The sequence below is a fragment of the Fundulus heteroclitus genome, chromosome 23 (genome assembly GCF_011125445.2).
Source record: "Fundulus heteroclitus isolate FHET01 chromosome 23, MU-UCD_Fhet_4.1, whole genome shotgun sequence".
NCBI classification, from domain to species: domain Eukaryota; kingdom Metazoa; phylum Chordata; class Actinopteri; order Cyprinodontiformes; family Fundulidae; genus Fundulus; species Fundulus heteroclitus.
Genome location: NC_046383.1, coordinates 16,688,379 through 16,708,883, shown reverse-complemented (window position 1 = coordinate 16,708,883; position 20,505 = coordinate 16,688,379). Strand labels below are relative to the sequence as shown.

Below are 20,505 nucleotides of genomic sequence, written 5' to 3'. Positions count from 1 at the left end.
GACAAGCAACATCGTTCCTAGACGATGTGAACCCCGTGTTCATCATTATCTGATTTTCCCAACATGCAACACCAGATAACAGTCTCTCTGTATAGTAATACAGTTTCACTCAAACCATCTTTAAGAAATCAGACTTGTTAGTTTTCACATTTGGTCAACTTTATTTTCACTTGGTCTCATCTGTTAAAAGTAAATCAGAAAACCTTTTACAGCTCAAGTGCAATCCTTAACTTCCGTTTTCACCAATTCAAGCCATTGGAAAAAAAAAAAAAAAAAAAAAAAGACGCAGCGGAAACATTTATGCTCTTAAAAGCAGCCAGACAAACTTGCAGGTCAGATGACTTGACTTGATGCCAGATCCATGTGCATTTTGGACAAATGTTTCTATAGAGCAGACGGCTTTCAGTGGACATCTGTAGGCCGAACGGCTTTCAATGATTTTAGTTGATCTAAATATCAGAACCCGCCTTAAGATTTCAACTAATGCCTAGGAAACACGTGAAAATCTAAATACCTTTTAGAGGCTCACCCTTGTTTAAGTGCAATAAAAACAGCCTACATAGGGGGAAATGGCTCAAAACAGAAAACACACCAGCGGATAGAGTGGGTTCACTCTTCTGGGGTGATTTACAGTTTAAAAGCCCCCCCCCCTCTGTGCGAAAAAGAAAAATTACAACATAGAAAAACTGAGAAGAAGAATTTCCATTCAGGATAGAGAAAAATCTACAAACAGGATGAAAACGAGTTGCTGAGGACGGCTAAATAAAAAGTCGTCTTTGTGGAGTCAGAAACAATGGAAAACAAAAGCAATGAGAAAAGATTAGAGCCATAAAAGAAGCTGTTGATAAGACGTCCTTCGATATTTAAATTTGCACCAGGAAAGAAGGCTGAGCGCTTACCCGATTGGAGGATTTTGCCTAAAAAGAGGAATGATATTGATCTCTTTAAATGCAGAAAGTGATCAGCAGCAGGTGGAGTGTGTGATGAGAATATGAACCTTCATTAGAAACGCCATGAATCATTGATGTGTTTCTTAGCTGAGGCAGACTGTGTGCTGAACCTAGAGGAAGATTTAACAGCAAAATAAAAGTCCCAAAGGTTGGTAAAAGTGACACGGCTTGACCCACTTAGTTTCTTCCCTGAAACATCACAAACCTATTTCTCTATCTAGTCGTAATTTTTTTAAATCGTTATCAGGTCTTACAGTGCGACTGAACACAAAAGGGAAATGGCAGAGTGAGTGTCTTAGATGAACAAACAGATTGTGTTAGTGTGGATGGATCGGAGGGTTTCTGCAGTCACTCTGCTGTCCTGCTCTGGTTAGTCTGGAGGATTTGGGCATTCTGTCTATTCCCTCCTCTGCCCATTGCCTCTTGTTTCAGTCGAGTTCAGTCGTTCTCTTAGACGCCCGTCTCTGGAGTTACTGCAGGCTCACGCTCCAGTCTGCCCCCGCGTTCATGCCGGGTTTGCGGATCGTCAACACAGACATGGAGGCGTCGAAATCGAACTCCAGCTGGTTTATGCCATCTGCAAAAAAACGAGAGGAGGAAAAGTAATAAAACTCCATCCTCTGAAAAAGCTTCAACTTCGGACTCCATGTCACAAAGAAACAGCCTAAACCTTTACGGACTCCGTGTCGGATATTCATTTATTCAGGTGCTCCATATTATTATTATTATTAACTATATTATTTAATGTGCATTAAAGCAATTATTAATCTAAATTAATTATCTGCTTTTCTATGCAACTCTAAAGCCTTTATTTTACTGTCTCTATGCGGCCAAACTCTGCAGATTTCACGTCTGTCCTGCATCATGGTTTGACAAAGAGCACCAGTGTCTCACCAGCAGTTCTCAGGGTAATGGTGCTGGGATTACTGGCTCCCAGGATGATGATGCGTTCCACCCAGGACTTGGTTGTAAACTGGGCTTCTGGTTCAAGGTTACTGCGGAGCAGACAGAAGTACACATTCATCTCTAAACATTATGAGTTGTAACCAAATGTGAAGTTGTTCACAAATCAAACCAAGTCTGAAACTGTTTTTTTTTTTACAGTGTGAAGATCAGAGCTGGACTGAATTACCCCAGAGTCTATTTCTGTGAGGCGTCAGAAAGAAAAGAGGATATGTGAGACGATGTAACTCACACAGAGGAGAGGACGTTGTTGGAGAAGGAAAACCTCCTGTGGATGAACTCCTTCTTTTCATAGTTAAAAGTGTGGCCGTCGTCTATGTACAGCTCTCCCTCGGCCGTTCTCTGTTGAACAAGAGAAGCTAAATTAGGACAACCCAGCCTGGTTATTCTATGCAGGAACAGTAGGGACTCAACAGACTCCTGCAGCTGCTGGTAGACGGTGCAAAGTGTCTTCACCTGATTGTTGAGCGCCACGTACAGAGTGTACGGGTCATCCTCCATGCAGGTGGACGACCTGCGAACTCTTAGCTTCCTGGGAATGATGGAGCCGCCGCGCTGGAACACGGGAATCTAACAAAGCACGAAAGGTCGGCACCCAGGAAAGTTCAGGACAGAACACGGCAGGGTTCAAAAACGATTTTAAAAGCAGAAAAATCTGAGACAACAAACTGGTGTAGGCTTACAGAGCTCATGGTGACAGGGATGTAAAGGTTTTGGCCTCCGTTGTGCTTCTGGAAGGTGTGGATGTCGAACCAGACCTGAAGGACGAACATCCGTTAAAACATCACCTCCTGAACTTAAAAACAAATCGATGTTCTTCAAAGTGAGTACGCCACCTCGTCCTTGCCGGGCAGGTAAGCGGTGACTCCCCTGGCCCCCTCTTCGGTTACAGGATGCACCAACAGGTCCCGGCCTGCAGCCACACAGGAGCAAAATCAGCGAAGACCGACTAAAAGAAACCAGACTCCAGTTTTTATTCCTAGTTTACATCTTAACTTAAACTGACACCACCAACCATAAAACACCTTATCCTAAACATCACCTGAGTAAACAACGAGCTGCACATAGAGCTGGAGAAGAACGGACATTTTAATCTTACACCATGTATGGTAGCTGGCCACAAGATGGCAGCAGAAACAAGTTATAAGGCAGAACATGTTCCTTCTTCTAAAGGGAAAAACAAGTTATGCAGCGATCACAAAGTAAGTATCTGGAGAAATGTAACAGTTGGCCTTTCATAGGGATGTTCTGCTTGTCAAAATAATCGGATCACCTGCAGCAGAGCCGGTTCTGGAAACATTAGGGGTCGATATGAAAATGACGGCCACCGTCGTTTGCCGATAGATCGGCCACGCCGCTGCAGCTCTGCTTCAGGGAACGCATTCAGTGACAGCAACGTTAACGCTGATGTTATGAGCGTCCCTTGGAAACATAACTTCTACCGCAAAGACACCAAAAATCTCTTCAAAGTCAGGAGGAAAAGCAGATGCAGTTCCAGAGTTTGTGCCCTGATGTGGCCATTTTGTGACCGGCTCTTTATACAATGGCTGAAGGCGCCATCTTCAGCACTGCTATGAAGTACAACTTCCACAGCGAAGAGTGGCACAGAGGGCAGAAGATTGGGTTTGCCACTTTTAGTATGGGTGAGGAGTCAGAGCAACATCACAGAGAGGGGGGAAGCAATTTAAAGAGGAAACTATTGTTAATACTTTATATACAGGACTGCAGTTTATTCAGACTGTTGAAACATTCCCGTTGCCACATGTTGCTGTAGTATTTGAAGACACAAAGCTGAAAAACACACGTGGCGTCTTAAGTCACTAACAGCATTTATTTTGGGTAGTTCCTATTCTCAAAGTAACTCAAATGCAGCAGAAACATCACTGCTGGCTACTTGTACCACAGACAGAGACAATTAAGCACTGATTTGATTTTCTATTTTAGTTGGAGCTTTCAGAAAATTTAGACAAAAAGTTTACTTAACATTTAAAAAAAATAAAAATAAAATAAGTAAATGACTGAGTTGCTGATCTAAAATAGTTACCATTTCCACTGCAGTGTACTTCCCTAAACGCATTTTCTTGTGTTCTATTCATGTACAGCACTGTGAATGCTCTTGTTCCTGAAAGGTGCTTCATAAATAAACTGGGCTTCAGAGCCGTGGCTGAAGGCAATACAGAAGGATTGTAATAACCCGACTAGCCACGATAATCTCTAGTTAAAGATGTGTAAAGTGTTTTTACTGTCATTCTGCCACAATCATTTGTCTCTTTCTGAAATAAGATATCTTTTTATAGTGCCTGCTCTGCTGAAGCATTATGTTGCTTCTACTACTGTTAGAAGAGCTGAACTAGTTTGTAACTTTATTCATGACTAAATCTGATGAAACTCATCACACACAGAAAGATTTGCGTTTTGTGTCTCACCAAGCAGGAACTCGTCATCCAGAGCAAAAGTAGCAGGATCCTGAGGATACTCCACCCAAAGCGGCCTGAAACAGACATGAGGCAGGTCAGGTTATCATTTACCTGACAGAGGATCCATTTAGACTGGGGCAGCAACACAAGGCATCTTTAATTCAAGTGTTTGTTGCTTCGTTTTATAATTGTGTTTATGTTGAGAAAAAAGGCCAACATATATACTACTACATAGGGCCGGACAATAATTCAATAACGACTGATTATATTATTATATCGATCTGGAACTACATAGATGTGTGGCGCGACATGGGGAAAAAAAGCGTCAATAAAAAGTTTAATAGAACAGTTTCCTGTCCTTTTGCATTCCAGCCCATCATGTTGGTTAAAACTACAGTCGACACATCCTCCCAGCCAATCAAACGCAGACCTGGGAAAACTCTGTCACCAAGCTTTATTATTTTTTTTAAATATATTTGCAGTTTTGGTAAAACTTGGTTGAATAAAGGGTTGAGTTTGAACTCAATGTTCTTTATCTAAAAATATCCCATTAAGCGACAGCATAAACTGACCAGGGCTGCACTTAAAACATGTTTGGAATTTTTTGATATCCATCAGCATGATCTCCATTTTATCAATAAGCTTTTTTTCTACATCGTCCAGCCCTATTACATCACTGAAGTCAATCCCTTTGACGTTTTTTCCTCAACTGTGTTGGTCAAAGCGTTGTCAGCCATTAATTCTGATATAAGAAGAATTAACAAGGAATCTCGTCCTTATGACGGACATTAAAACTATACTCCTGAGCTTCTGCAACATACCTAAAGGGAGGGAGGGAGGGGGGGGGAAGCAAACTTTGCACCATCCCTGTCCTCACCTCATGACGGGCTCTCCGGTGTGGTATGCGAGGTAGAACAGCTGGTACCAGTAAGGCAAGAATGTGTAGCGCTGGCGCACGGCTTCACGGATCAGCGCCGTGTTTTCTGGGCCAAACAGCCAGGGCTCACGGCGGGGCGTGTCCAGGTGGGCGTGGGCCCTGAAGAAGGGCTGGTAAGCTCCCGTCTGGTACCAACGTACCAGCAGCTCGGTGCTCGGAGACTTAAAGAAACCGCCCACGTCAGCTGCCAAAGAGACGATAAAGGGTTGAATTAAAAAGAAAATTAAAAAAAGGGGGGGGGGGATTTTTCTCAAACTGGATCTTTTGCTTTAAAAGCAAATTCGTTTAGTTGCATCAAGTCTGAACAGCAGGAATCTCATTAAAACCTCAAGCCTCGTTCAGGCAGACATGACCGAAATACAAACTGCAGCTTCATCCCCGAGGGATCTGTCGCCCTCGCCATAGCAACAGCACAGGCATGTTTCCATAGCAACAGATCTGATTATTTCCACAGTGCTGATAAAAATCATTTTACTCAAACCAAGCAGCCATATCCTGTCTAAAAATGAACATGAGTGGCCGCATAGCTTAGAGCCAGAACTCGGTGATAGCAGCTCGGTGCCAGAAGATGAAACAGCATCTAAACTAGATCAAACTAAAGCTTTAAAGACCTACAATGTGTTTTTCTTTTTTTTTTTTAAGACACCTTGGCTACCCAACATAACACCTTACGTCAGTACAGCTGATGCACAACTGCCCTGTAACACAACAGCTTTAAGTCAAATAATACATTGTTGGTTTAAAAGCCAAAGCACGTTTAAATATACTGTTTACTCCCAGTTCTTACCTACTATTGGGTAATAATAGCTAAGAACTTGCCAGTTCTTACCTACTATTGGGTAATAATAGCTAAGAACTTGCCAGTTCTTACCTACTATTGGGTAATAATAGCTAAGAACTTGCCAGTTCTTACCTACTATTGGGTAATAATAGCTAAGAACTTGCCAGTTCTTACCTACTATTGGGTAATAATAGCTAAGAACTTGCCAGTTCTTACCTACTATTGGGTAATAATAGCTAAGAACTTGCCAGTTCTTACCTACTATTGGGTAATAATAGCTAAGAACTTGCCAGTTCTTACCTACTATTGGGTAATAATAGCTAAGAACTTGCCAGTTCTTACCTACTATTGGGTAATAATAGCTAAGAACTTGTCAGTTCTTACCTACTATTGGGTAATAATAGCTAAGAACTTGTCAGTTCTTACCTATTATTGGGTAATAATAGCTAAGAACTTGCCAGTTCTTACCTACTATTGGGTAATAATAGCCAAGAACTTGCCAGTTCTTACCTCCTATTGGGTAATAATAGCCAAGAACTTGCCAGTTCTTACCTCCTATTGGGTAATAATAGCCAAGAACTTGCCAGTTCTTACCTCCTATTGGGTAATAATAGCCAAGAACTTGCCAGTTCTTACCTCCTATTGGGTAATAATAGCCAAGAACTTGCCAGTTCTTACCTCCTATTGGGTAATAATAGCCAAGAACTTGCCAGTTCTTACCTCCTATTGGGTAATAATAGCCAAGAACTTGCCAGTTCTTACCTCCTATTGGGTAATAATAGCCAAGAACTTGCCAGTTCTTAACTCCTATTGGGTAATAATAGCTAAGAACTTGCCAGTTCTTACCTCCTATTGGGTAATAATAGCTAAGAACTTGCCAGTTCTTACCTCCCATTGGGTAATAATAGCTAAGAACTTGCCAGTTCTTACCTCCCATTGGGTAATAATAGCTAAGAACTTGCCAGTTCTTACCTCCTATTGGGTAATAATAGCTAAGAACTTGCCAGTTCTTACCTCCTATTGGGTAATAATAGCTAAGAACTTGCCAGTTCTTACCTACTATTGGGTAATAATAGCTAAGAACTTGCCAGTTCTTACCTACTATTGGGTAATAATAGCTAAGAACATCCCAGTTCTTACCTCCTATTGGGTAATAATAGCTAAGAACTTGCCAGTTCTTACCTCCTATTGGGTAATAATAGCCAAGAACTTGCCAGTTCTTACCTCCTATTGGGTAATAATAGCCAAGAACTTGCCAGTTCTTACCTCCTATTGGGTAATAATAGCCAAGAACTTGCCAGTTCTTAACTCCTATTGGGTAATAATAGCTAAGAACTTGCCAGTTCTTACCTCCTATTGGGTAATAATAGCTAAGACCTTGCCAGTTCTTACCTCCTATTGGGTAATAATAGCTAAGAACTTGCCAGTTCTTACCTCCCATTGGGTAATAATAGCTAAGAACTTGCCAGTTCTTACTTACTATTGGGTAATAATAGCTAAGAACATCCCAGTTCTTACCTCCTATTGGGTAATAATAGCTAAGAACTTGCCAGTTCTCACCTCCTATTGGGTAATAATAGCTAAGAACTTGCCAGTTCTTACCTACTATTGGGTAATAATAGCTAAGAACTTGCCAGTTCCTACCTCCTATTGGGTAATAATAGCTAAGAACTTGCCAGTTCTTACCTATTATTGGGTAATATTTGCTAAGAACTTGCCAGTTCTTACCTCCTATTGGGTAATATTTGCTAAGAACATCCCAGTTCTTACCTATTGTTGGGTAATAATAGCTAAGAACTTGCCAGTTCTTACCCATTGTTGGGTAATAATAGCCAAGAACTTGCCAGTTCTTACCTATTATTGGGTAATAATAGCTAAGAACTTGCCAGTTCTTACCTATTGTTGGGTAATAATAGCTAAGAACTTGCCAGTTCTTACCTATTATTGGGTAATATTTGCTAAGAACATCCCAGTTCTTACCTATTGTTGGGTAATAATAGCTAAAAACTTGCCAGTTCTTACCCATTATTGGGTAATAATAGCTAAGAACTTGCCAGTTCTTACCTATTATTGGGTAATAATAGCTAAGAACTTGCCAGTTCTTACCTATTATTGGGTAATAATAGCTAAGAACTTGCCAGTTCTTACCTACTATTGGGTAATAATAGCTAAGAACTTGCCAGTTCTTACCTACTATTGGGTAATAATAGCTAAGAACTTGCCAGTTCTTACCTACTATTGGGTAATAATAGCTAAGAACTTGCCAGTTCTTACCTACTATTGGGTAATAATAGCTAAGAACTTGCCAGTTCTTACATCCTATTGGGTAATAATAGCTAAGAACTTGCCAGTTCTTACCTCCTATTGGGTAATAATGGCTAAGAACTTGCCAGTTCTTACCTCCTATTGGGTAATAATAGATAAGAACTTGCCAGTTCTTACCTACTATTGGGTAATAATAGCTAAGAACTTGCCAGTTCTTACCTACTATTGGGTAATAATAGCTAAGAACTTGCCAGTTTGTACCTATTATTGGGTAATAATAGCTAAGAACTTCCCAGTTCTTACCTATTATTAGGCAAGAACTGGTAAGAAGAACCCTGTGTTTTTAACTTCTCAATCAAATTTAAGTCGATAAGAGCAGAGAAACCACATTATTTAGTGGGAAAAGGCTGCATCTTCAGCAACAACGCCCTTCCATCAAACAGTCATTGCCTGCACTGCATTATTGGCCTTCTAGTTTAATTTTTTTGGTAATAACGCCCAAATTTAACAAGAATTGCAACACATGAAAGAAATGACTGCTGCCAAAGCAAGAAAGTCCATCAAAGAAACAGCTTGATGGCTAAGCTGAGGCACATAAAGTCTGGACACTTTCCTGGCTGAGATGTCTAAAACTGAGATGATTAAATTCAAAACCCCGCAAACGCTCAGAGAAAGAACCTCACCGCCACAGAAAGAGATTCCCACCAGGCTCAGACTCAGGCACATGGGGATGGAGATCTTTAGATGGTCCCACTCAGCAGCGTTATCTCCAGTCCATACTGCGCCTGCATCCACAAAACATTGTTTCAATTAAGCTCTTTGCTATGAAAATCACTGGTTATTGTGGATAGTGGACATGTTGTTCAATGCCCTGATGTGTTGCATCTTTTTAAAACAGCAAAGGTTTCAAGTATGACGTGGACCTAACATTAGCAGGTAATCTGGAAGGCGGAGGCCTCACCGTAGCGCTGGGAGCCAGCAAAGAAGGCCCTGGTGAGGACAAACGGCCTCTCAACTCCTCCAGACCTCTCTATCAGACCTTGCGCTGTGGCCATGTGCTGCAGATCACAAAAAAAATCATTTCTTTACATTTCCCACCAGCTAACCCATCAAATCTAGCTACAAAAGGAGACTTTAACCATTTGTGAGACTCGTCTTTACAGTCCTCTTTTTGATGTTGATATTAACTGAATGGTGAGAAGTCTAAGCTAAACCCACTCACCACGTAGAGGCCGTATAAGTTATGCACGTCGCGGTGCTCCCAGGCTCCGTGCAGCGCGTCTTTGTGCATGGTGACCTCCGGCCCGTTGAACACGGACGGCTCGTTCATGTCGTTCCACGTGTACAGGTTCTCCATGGCGCCCTGCAGAACGGACGCACTCCAGTTAAGCTTAACCGCCGGCCAACAACATCACCAATCGCTCCAACCTATAATCTATAAATGAATAAAAATAAAGCGCGTTCCAAAAAAAAGGTGGCTATTATCTAAAATGCTAAAAGGTAAAACCAGGAGTAAACGCAGGAAACAGGCTGCAGATGTTTCCAATGTTGAATTCGGCACCAGTGTTTGGTGGAGACATTGGCGCTGCCTGGGTAAACAAAGGCTCAACACTCTGACTGAAGCACATTTCCCTCCTTTACTCTGCTCTGCTGAAAGGTTAAATGTTTTATATTTTCCCCAAAAGGTCCATCGACGATGACACAAATCTCCTAGAAACTCACCTCGTACTGATCGTAAGCGAACTGGCTGGCCCACCAGGCCCTCATGTCAGGACGGGTGAAGTCTGGATATCCAGCACTACCTGTTATCCGCAATTCAAAAAGAATAAAAAAAAGTAGTGAGAAAAATGAGGTTTAAATGTCTGAATCAAAAACCACCCCAGAGCTGCAGGAGCCTTACCAGGCCAGCACCAGCCTTCGTAGTCGCCGCCATCTTTGTTCTTCACATAGAAACCTCGGGAGCTGATCTCATTGTGGATCTTATAGTTGGTGTCTATTTTGATGTGAGGGTCCACAATCGCTACCATCTGCAAAGAACAAATGTTTGTTGAGCTCCAAGTCAAGACAGAATTACTGAAAGGAGACTTTAAAGCAGCACAATCACATTTTCTTGAATAGATTCAGACACATTCTTTATTTCAGCATAGCACACTTTTCCAGAAAGTTGTATAATATTCTAGATATATACCACAGAATGAATAGAAACAACGATTGAGTCAGCAGTATGTTAAAGGGCTGTTTCACCATTTTTATCTTGGCTCAGGCCAATTATAAATCTAGACCACCTAGATTTGTCAAAGCTGGCCTAGGGCTGGAAGCTACTAAAAAAAAAAAGCATATAGTTCAAATAGAAGTCATATTGATCATGTCGATAATTATCAAAAAATGCAGCCCTGGTCATTTTATGCTGGTGTTTAATTATCTACTTTTAGGTAAAGAACACTGAAACAATTCAAACCCAACCCTTTATTCAGCAAATTTTTTTTTTACCTAAACTGCAAGTTTTTAAAAAAGAAACGTGTTCTCTGAACCGTTTGAAGTGGGCGGTGCATAATGATTTGGCTTCTGCAGGCAACTTAAAAAAAATTAACATTGAAGCTGGGGGGAAAAAAAAATCTGACTTGTGATATGAAAAACAGGAGAAAGGGAAATTATTTAAATATCAATGTATTAAAGCCTCCATTTTTCAGGAAATTTGTTGTTTGGGGGGAATAAGGTATGCAGTCTGGAAACTCAAACTTTCCATAATAAACTCTTTATTCTGGTCCTATTCAGACTTGGAAAATGATGAAAACCCAGATTTCGTAAAGGTTTGCTGGCGCGCCTGAAATGACTAACCATGTCTAATCCGTCGTCTTTACCTTGCGTTTCTTGTCCATGAGACCCTGGAGCATTTCCTTTGGTGATGCGAACTTGTGAGGATCCCAGGTGAAGTAGCGCTTCCCGTCCGTGTGCTCGATATCGAGCCAAATGAAGTCGTAGGGGATGTCGTGCTCGTCGAAGCCGGCGTCCACCGAACGCACGTCTTCCTGGTCGTTGTAGTTCCAGCGGCACTGGTGGTAGCCCAGTGAGGCCAAAGGAGGGAAGGCCTGAGTGCCTGAGGGGCGGAACGATGGAGACGCCAGGAGGATTAGATGAAAGGGCTCACACACAGGTTGAGTTCTGTCATTAGCTCGTAAGAATACAATCTTTAGGCTGTTTGTTGTTTGAACTTAAAACTTTTAGGTCATTTTTATTACAAACTAAACTGTTCTCTTCATTTGTAGATCATAGTTCTGACTGTCGTTGACTGAAGGCCCAAAGCCTCGTAACCCTTTCCTAACTAATACCATTGACTTTATTTCTCATCTGCTCTTTAATCTCACTGGATCGGGGCATTAGGGTTTGCTTTTTTTAAATCTTTATGCCTATTTCATGTTGTCACACAGACTCTATTTAAGGGAATGTCGAGTTGTGAGGTTTCAGGTGTAGTAATTAACACCCAGTGTTGCTGGTGAACTTTAACAATAGTATAATGCAAAAAATTTAAAAATGAAGCTTAAAAAAAAAAAAAAAAAAAAGGGGGGGGGGGCTGATGGGATAGGGTCAGTTTTATTTAACAGACTTGGACTGAAAGCATTACTTATGATAATCTAGACTGCGAAGTAGTAAGGATGTCCATTTTATCCCATTTAGCAGTACAGAAATCTAAAAACTGAAAGAGGTATGAAAGAGCAGATCCAAGGCATTCAAGCATCATTGCTGTTTAAACGTTTAGATTTAAATGTTGCAGATAACTAGATAATTTCCATCTTTGGTTAAACGCTTCATTTGCTATTCAGAATCCCTAAGAGTAGCCAGTCGCTCAAAAGGAGCCAAGCTGTTTATCCATATGCATGATAAATGACTTGAAACCATGGAAACTGACGCTTGCATAGCAATTCTGACCTTCTCTCAAAAACGCAACTCCCTCCTCTTCTCACCTGTTAGAGAGGCGTACTGAGAAAAGACCTCTCTGGGAGTTGGTCCCAGCATGAGGAAGACATCTATGATCCCACTTTCTGAGATCCAACGGACGTCCGTCTGTGGCGTCTCACTGGAGCCCTGAACGTAATCCAGCATTTTCCCAAACACGGTCTGCAGAAAGAACCAGACATCTTCATCAGAGTCCTTTTTTTTTTTAAATAATCCTACTGCTGGTTAAGCTCTGGTTAGGGGGAACAGGCTGTACCTTTCCTGCAGTGTTTGAACTTATATCCACCCAGGTTTCTGCAGCGTTGAGCCAGAAGATGCCTGTAGTGCGCTGAGCGTTGTGCGCCAACATCACTGGGACAGCCCCATACAGGGCCATGGGGTTATACAGTTCATACTGGAACACATCCAGGTTATAAAGCCGGTACGGATCCCCGCTACTGAAAGGAAAAACAGAGGCATTTCAGACGTCACATGTGTATTTGAAAACCCCTCAAGGCTGCTTCGGCAGGTAAAACCTGGAGCTGGCACTCACTCTGTGGTTTTCAGTTTGAGGGTGTCTGCGTGCTCCGGGATGCCGTAGACGTGCTCCACGCCTGGCAAAGAGAAGTCTAAACTGACGGCAGATGGACCTGAGCAGGAAGAGAGCAGCCCACCATCAGAGGAGATGGAAGGTTTGGAAAACATTTTAAAGTTTCATTCTAAAATTTTAAACACAGTTTTCTCCATCCATACACCACCATGGAGACATTACGTCCGCAGGTACAATAGCTCCAGCTTTGAGGCGTACCGTTCGGTTTGCTGTCCGTGTGCGACTTAAACGTCTCCTCCCACATCCCGTCTTCCACTTTCTCTTCCTCTTCTTTTGTGTTCTGGCAGTCAAAAGGCAAACGTGGTCACGGAGGAGCAGAAACCGCCGAGTAGGAACGGAAAGAGCAACAAGAGCGCCAAATACCTCGTCCTGGTTTGCCGGATCTGCTCCCTCCTTGTTGTCTGTCTCAGGTTCTGCCTGACTGCTTCCAGTGAAGGATGGCGAGGAGGAAGAGACAGAAGAGAAAGTGTCACTTTGGCAAACCATATTATGGGGAGTAAAGAATATAAAATATGCTGAGGTAATTAAATCAGAAACAGCTTTTTGGACAGGTTTGTGCACACAAATAAGGAATCTGACTTTGGTTCCCCTTTGCTCTTAATGAAGACGTTTTAAATATAAATGCATAAAAAAGGGGGAATAAAAACACTTAAAATAGGTGCAGGATTAATAATAGTCTCCTCGCTCCAGAGACGGCTAAATAAAAAAACTCAACGAACACAACTGACTTGACGGGAACTGAACAGCTCTCTGCCTTGTGGCTACTTCAAGCTTGGCACTGAAAGACCAAAGCTCAAGATGCTGCAGCACAAAACACCCAAAAGACTCGTTAAAAAACCCCAGAGATCCCAGAAGATCCCAAAAACACCAGCCTTTAATTCTTGCTGAAGGTAAAGATTAAAACCAACCCCCTCCCCAACGACCTTGAGCTTTAACTTGAGCTGCAGAAGTGCGTGACCGTAAGCAGCAAACATGCATGCTAACGTCCAGAGGAAGAACCGTATCCCCATTTTAAAAACGACCTCGGATTAAAGCAAAGGAATGCAGAAGTGCGAACAGAAGTAGAACCACAAAGAGAGATGCTGCCGATGGGAGCTGATCAGCACAGCCTGTAAGCTACACTGACTGTGCGGGTTCACACAGGCATGCCAATTATTCGCACCTATCTAACTTTGGGACCTTATGTGACAGACGGACACAAAGTAGCACCTAACTGTGAGGAAATAACCAGAGAAGCTGCTAGGAGGCCCACGGCGACTCTAGAGAAGCTGCAGAGACGCACAGCTCAGGTGCAACAATCTGACACAGCTATAAGTCGCGCACTAAACCAATCTGGCCTTTCAGTACGAGTGTCAAGAACAAACCGAGCGGTGAAAGAAAGCCAAACGTTCTGTTTGCGGTTTGCCTGTGTACATGTGGAAGACTTAGGCTTACATGCAAAACACCGTGTTAGGGGGAAAAACTAAAACTGCACATCACCCTGAAAGCGCCACATCACGGTGTGTGGACGCCTTCCTTCAGCAGGGAGCCGATGGACAAATGGAGGAAGCTAAATACAAGCCTGGTAGAAAGCCTTCTAGGTTCACTATCCAGCAGGTCAACAGCTAAAACTGCAGGTCAGAGCTACTGTAGAGTAACCCGACTCTGATGGACGTTGTTCCGCTGAGCTCCACACGTCCCTCTGGACTCGCTGCCACTGGGAGGGATTTTAATACCACATATAATGGACGAGCCAATCAGGATCGTTGGGCGGGATTTTTGTTTGGACTGCTTGGATTAAAATAATGGTGGCTCGCAGCGAGAAAGCAAGCGGTAACATTGATGCTGATATTTCATCAGTGTTGTCTAATCTACTAAATATTAATTCTTTAAAAGAACACCAGAGAACGGCTTTGAAAGCTTTCGGTATTTGGAATTGATGATTGCGCCCTTCTCCCGACCGGGTTTGGACAGAGCTTGTAGCGCGTCAGCACAGATGACGGACAGGTGGTTTATCCAATCATATTCAAGGATCTTTGATGAGGACTCTCCTGAAATTCATCTCCAATGGGGCGATCCCAGATGGATGTGTGGAGCACGGCGGAACTACATCCATCTGGTGAGAGTCAGGTTAACAGTAGAGAGGGTTTAGAGCCAAAGAATATTTTTTTGTTTTTCAGTGGCCCGGTCAAAGCCCTGACTTAAATCCATCTGAAAATCTGTGGCAGGATTGAAATGTAATCTTGACAGATGTTCTCTGTCCAATCTGACAAAACTTGAGCTATTTTATGGAGAATGATGAGAAAAATCTTTTTCTGCTTTGCAATTAGCTTTGTGCTACTCTGTGCTGATCTGTCACATAAACAAGAGTTGCCGTTTGTAATGTGATAAAATGTGAAAAGGCTCAAAGGTTTTGGATACTTATTTAAGGTGCTGTACATCCCTTAAAGCTCCAGCCTTCACTCTCAGGGCTATTATTACTCCTTAATGGCTGAAAATAGTAAATCATGCGGTTAAAGACTTAGATCAGCCCATCAGACGAGCTATGGCCGCGACAACGGATGGGAAAAAGATTTACATTTTTCACATTTTGTCTGATTTGTATCTTTTTGAAGATCAATCCCAGGGCTAGAAATAACGGCTACTGCGGCGGTTTCTAATGATCAGATTGATTTTTTTGAGGTTGTCTGAACGTGAGTATTACTAAAGGAAAAATGACCCCAGAATTTAAAAACTACATGCACCTCCATGCACACACTCACCCACATCCTAACCTACAGCCACGTTAATTTCAGGGGAAATAACAAAACGTGGGGTTTTGGGATACCCTACATTTATATCTATGATTTCATGTAAACTACGGGAAGCAATAGGACAAGGAACAGAATATACACAAATCTGATGGGTCTTTACCTAGAGAATACCCTCTTGATATTATTCCACACGCTAGCCACTGTGCTAGTTACTTTATAGGAGAAACTAGGATGATAGGGAGAAAAGGACAGAACCAGTCAGAGACAGTACTGAAAAAACAAACCAACAGAAACTGAATTCATCCACTGAGAGACGATATGGATTTAAAACAAAAAAACAAAAACAAAAAAAAGAAGACTGGGCTTTCTGTGGAAGTGTGTGTGCGTGTGCTCTCACGTGTCCTTGCGCATCCTCAGGTGCTCGAAACCGAGCAGACCGCGCGAGTTCAGGGACATCAGAACGTCGCGTCCCTCCACGATGTCCAGCCTGAAGGGCCGGGCGCTGACGATGACCCGCTGGGACTCCGGCCCCAGGGACAGCACCACGCCGTTCTCATCCTGGGACAGGAGAGACAGACTGAGGCAGGAGGACGACGGAGACAGACAGGAGAAAAAGAAAAAAAAAAAGCAATTAAAGGACAAATATTTGACGTTATTAAAACTTTGAAATAAGTACCGAGTCATGTTTGAACAACAGACCAGGCTTCAAAACAAACCCTCCAACAACCTCCCGGGACACTCACGGCTCGGTGGGCGGCTCCCTGATGAGCACGTCTGGGACTTCGTAGCGGGGCTTCAGCGGCTTCAGCTCGTTAATCTTCACCCTCGTTATGTTTCCCTGGAGACGGTAGAGCTCGAGCAGAAGACGCACCTGAGAGCAGAGAGCAGCAGTTTTCTCTTTGACAGCCGCGTCTGCAACTTCAGCTTTCGCCGTATAAAGCGTTTCCTTCAGGCTAGTCTGCACAAAGGGAACGACTGCTCCTCTGATGATAGCCAGGCACGTTTAATCCAGCAGAAAGGTCGCTCCAGAAAATAACCCCCCGCCGTGGCCGATGTCTCTGGGAAGGGTGGTCGCCTCGAGGCGACGCTGAAACGCGCTGCTTAATCTCAGTTCACACGTAGGTTTGAAAGACGATAACGTGCTTTTAGTCTGCTAAAATTCTACTTCCACGGGTGTGATGCTTAATTGGTTGGAGAACAAACTTTTAATTAATGTCTGAAGAAATTAAACGAGAGCACGGAACTAAATACAATTTAGGATTTAACAACAATACCTCTGCATCTTTGTGACTGACCAACATTCCCTGATTTGAGTCATTCTGCTAGAGATCTGCAGCCTGGTTGGGGATCATTGACCTGCCAGACGTTCCCTGTTTTGGACAAGCTTCACCTTTCACACAAAGAGCTCAGCATTTGACTTTAGACTGAAGTTCAGAGGGGCTCAAAGACGACCCGATTACTGCGAGGTGCTCAGCTCCTGTAGCTGCAGCCCAAGCCCAAAGCATCACTCCTCCATCATGCTTGCCAGTTACTATAAAGGTCTTGGTGCTGATGTGCTTTGTTTTAAACAGCCTTTGTCTTGACAGCTATTGTTACATTACGTACATCCAGCTGCCTTTTACAGCTGCTTCAAAATGTTTTTGTTTTTTTACAACACATATGCAATAAACACCTGTAAATGGCCGCAGTTTTGTCCCCCGGTTTCATCTAATCTTGCTGCTGTTTATAAACATCAGATCGCGTCACATCCTGTTACACCAGATACAACATATTAGCAATAAAGCTTTGTTGCCTTTACTGTGCTACTGCAACACAATGACGCTTCAATTTTCATTCATTCTGTTACAGATTTACTGGCGTGAATGGGAACATCCTCCTGGTGCTGACATAGAAAGGTGCCAATAACAAAAAATACTTTAAATATTCCAGTTTGCTTGTGTTAACCAAAATGTCCTCTTAGTAAATAAAAAAAATAAATCCTGTTTTTTTTTCTATTCCTGAGGTTACAATTACATAAATGTTGAACCTGGTAGAAACTAGATCCATTACCTTTATGTCCTGCCATTAAAAAAAGAAAAAAACAGAAGGGTCGTATTTTTCACATAACTATAATAGTTCTTTATAGTAATTACATATTTTGATTCAGTCTGTTGAGGCATCAGATGAGCCCGCTCATTTATGGCGCATCAGGTTGTGAGTTGCTAAAGGCGCCTTATGTTCTGCATACCTGTGCATTTTAGGACACAGAAACAGATTTAACACAATCTGCCAGTTCTTAACTGGACATCATGGTGTGTCTGAATGGGGAACAAAGTAGGATTTTTGGAAATTATAGCAGATGTCCAATCCATCCTTGTGGAAAAAAACCCCATAAAAATTAAAATAGAACAAAATTAAACAATGGAGAAAAAAAAAATCTTTTTTTTTTTTAATCTATGGCTGAATTTCTCCTTAGGCTGCTTTATTTGGGATTTATGCCAAAGGCAAAAGTCAAGGCAAACATGTTTTGGTAACATGTTTCCCCTTACCCAGCCCCCTGCTTGATTTTTTTCCATGCACTGTTTCTTGCTGCTTCTCACAGTATAATAACCCTGAAAAAACACCAGAGTTTTATGGTTTAACATTATTAACCCAAAAAATATATATTTTTTAAACTTAAACAAAAACACACCCACTATTAAGATAATATAGGGCTTTATCAATCTCACAATGGAGAAATGTATCAGTTACATCAGCTCATGTAACAAATACCTCTGTCGTCATCACTACTTTTGTCTTAGGCGGTCCTTGTGTAATATCTTGATGCCTTTTACATATTTTTTAGGTTTCGGACATGGAAATGATCAATACAACCATTTACAGCTACAAGTCAGATTGATAAAAGGTTGTAAAATAAAGTTGAATGTCATTTAATTTAAAGGTTTAGATGGCAAGCATAAAATGTTCACTTTTAAAACACTTTTAATAAGAGAAGTGTGGCACCCCTTCTACAGCATGGCTGTATCTTTTTCTGGGGGCTGTTTGTGACATTGAGAGTTTTCCTAAAAATCCAATACTGTCCTGTAGGGCAGGTTAGTTTTTTCCTCCCTGCTGACTGGTAAAGTGCAGCAACCTGTGTGGGAGGGATGATATTGGATTGCACTATAATCTATAGGACCGGGAAACTGACCCATCTGGCACCGGTGTTCCAAGAAAAGGCCGTTAAACCATCAGAATGACCGCAGAACATTTGAACCGTTTCTTGAATTTGATTCTTGATTCCCACAGCATAGAACCAAGTCATTTTTGACCCTGGGCTCAAACGCACGTCTGCAGAAGGTTTAATTTCCTAAAACTTTGATTTACAAAAAGAACCCAGGCCGGCGTGGACGTGGCCTCTCATTGATCTACCTTGTTGTTGTCATTGATGAGCTGTAGGGTGAGTCTGGTGTTGGTCAGCTCCATGGTTTCCAGCAGGGCCCGATAAGGGGACTCACCAGGCTTAATTGCTCGCTGACGCCTGGGAAAGGGTGACAACAGGCATCGGTTGTAATTTTTTATTATATTGGCCTTCAAGTGAATGTGTCTCTTTTGCATGCTCCACTCACTTGCAGAAAGCGCTTTGCTCGCAGGTCTTGAAGTTGCCCTTGTCCACAGCCCAGGTCCCGCCGAGGCACACGGCCAGCCAGACCAACAAGACGGGCCCCATCCTGCGGAGGAAAAGCCCACGGCACATCACGGAACACATCCAGCTCATGCTTCCCCGTTTTTTCATTAAGCAATAGCCCAAATAATTACCCGAGGGGACCCTCTGCAAACCTGAGGAGGGGGTTGGTAAACTACGCACAGCTCAGACCTGAACTTTGAGCTCGTTGTGGTCGTAAAGAAAAAAAGCCCTTAAATCGATGGTATTTAAAGCGATACTATATTGGGTCCTGCAGCCACACGGTGCATATCCAAATATAATTTAAATCTCTGATTTACGCTGATTTTTGTTTTGTAATTCAATAGGCAAAGCTGCACTAAACGCGTCCGTTTTTATTCCTGTCAAATCTGAGCTGATGTAAATGACCGTTTGGACGGTTGCCAACGGCGCGTTAGCTAGCACGGCGGCTAACGGCTGCTAAAAGAAATAAAATAAAACTGCGCTCTTATTAACCCAAAATAAAAACACATTAGAAAACAAAAACACAGGTTATACATTTAGCCACAACTCTGTAGTCCGTGCATGCATGTGTGGCAGCAGAGCGAGTATCAATTATCTCTTTAAATGAGAGCACCATCATGCTAACCCTGCTAACATCCTGCCGAGCCGCTAATTCAATTCAAACGGAGATCGAGACTTTTCCGCCGGCGTTGTGCTCCTCTGCGGCGTTTAAACCTTCCAGGGGGCTTTCGCCTCCGCAGACCTCAGCCGAGAACCCACAACACCCGGCACCCAGCTACAGAATACTAAATGAAAGCGGTGAAAGAGCGGAACAGCCCCGTCTTTACCTCTCAGTGAAGGTGGCCATCTCGTTTCTGATCCCCTCTCTGACTCCGCCCCCTTTTCCCCTCCGCGACAAAGATCGTTTAAAAGGAAGATTCTCAGCAACTGACCTAAATATAAGGGGTCGGGTGTTTTTTTTTTTTTTTTTTTTTTTTTAAACCAAAAATTAAACCACGAGAGGGGGGCATTAACCTAAAATTCAGTAATTTAACCCTCTGTGTAAGGTTGGATGGAGCAGACATGGGAACTTTGAATATTTACCCTCTCAGGCGCGGACACGTCACCTCCAAGATCCACTCAGGGAAGCGCACACTTTCATCCCGGATTTGTGGCGCTTCATCCGAGTAGCGCCTGTTTGCTGCCGGTGCAACCTGTTATTCTTCTATGAACACAAAGATGGGCCCTCACTAGTCAAACTGACACCTTAAAGGAGATGGATTCCGTGTTGC

At 42.6% G+C, this 20,505-nt stretch overlaps 1 protein-coding gene and 1 long non-coding RNA gene across 8 annotated transcripts; both read right to left on the bottom strand.

The window, feature by feature from the left end:
- Positions 1-137: 137 nt before the first annotated feature.
- ganab (glucosidase, alpha; neutral AB) lies at positions 138-20,430 on the bottom strand. 7 transcript variants are annotated; one of them, XM_036126951.1, is made up of 25 exons: positions 20,318-20,430; positions 19,176-19,277; positions 18,979-19,087; positions 16,332-16,459; positions 15,986-16,165; positions 15,749-15,814; positions 13,220-13,280; positions 13,055-13,136; positions 12,800-12,896; positions 12,524-12,704; positions 12,276-12,429; positions 11,175-11,410; positions 10,214-10,340; positions 10,036-10,115; positions 9,536-9,676; positions 9,275-9,371; positions 8,997-9,098; positions 5,208-5,451; positions 4,340-4,404; positions 2,750-2,826; positions 2,597-2,671; positions 2,370-2,483; positions 2,146-2,255; positions 1,845-1,945; positions 138-1,527 (listed from the first exon to the last, which is right to left on the bottom strand). In XM_036126951.1, the coding sequence occupies exons 2-25, from the start codon at positions 19,274-19,276 to the stop codon at positions 1,421-1,423; spliced, it is 2,835 nt and encodes a 944-aa protein (XP_035982844.1). In that variant the 5' UTR covers position 19,277; positions 20,318-20,430; the 3' UTR covers positions 138-1,420. The 7 variants fall into 7 exon arrangements, with proteins under 7 accessions (XP_035982844.1, XP_012721544.2, XP_012721545.2 ...); XM_012866090.3 differs by lacking the exon at positions 20,318-20,430 and adding an exon at positions 20,062-20,183; XM_012866091.3 differs by lacking the exon at positions 20,318-20,430 and adding an exon at positions 20,062-20,183 and having other exon boundaries at positions 13,220-13,277.
- On the bottom strand, positions 5,895-7,169 carry LOC118557292. The gene is made up of 2 exons (XR_004927777.1): positions 6,097-7,169; positions 5,895-6,054 (listed from the first exon to the last, which is right to left on the bottom strand). It is a non-coding gene; the product is annotated as an uncharacterized LOC118557292 (long non-coding RNA).
- Positions 20,431-20,505: the final 75 nt, after the last annotated feature.

Bases quoted from the DNA above. Each gene is read 5' to 3' on its own strand.
- ganab (XM_012866090.3), bottom strand. From the start codon at position 20,081: ATGGCCACCTTCACTGAGAG. The intron at 12,705-12,799 runs GTGAGTGCCAGC...TTTTCCTTTCAG, and splicing joins CTCAAACTGAAAACCACAGA to TAGCGGGGATCCGTACCGGC. The intron at 1,946-2,145 runs GTGAGTTACATC...TCTGCTCCGCAG, and splicing joins AACAACGTCCTCTCCTCTGT to TAACCTTGAACCAGAAGCCC.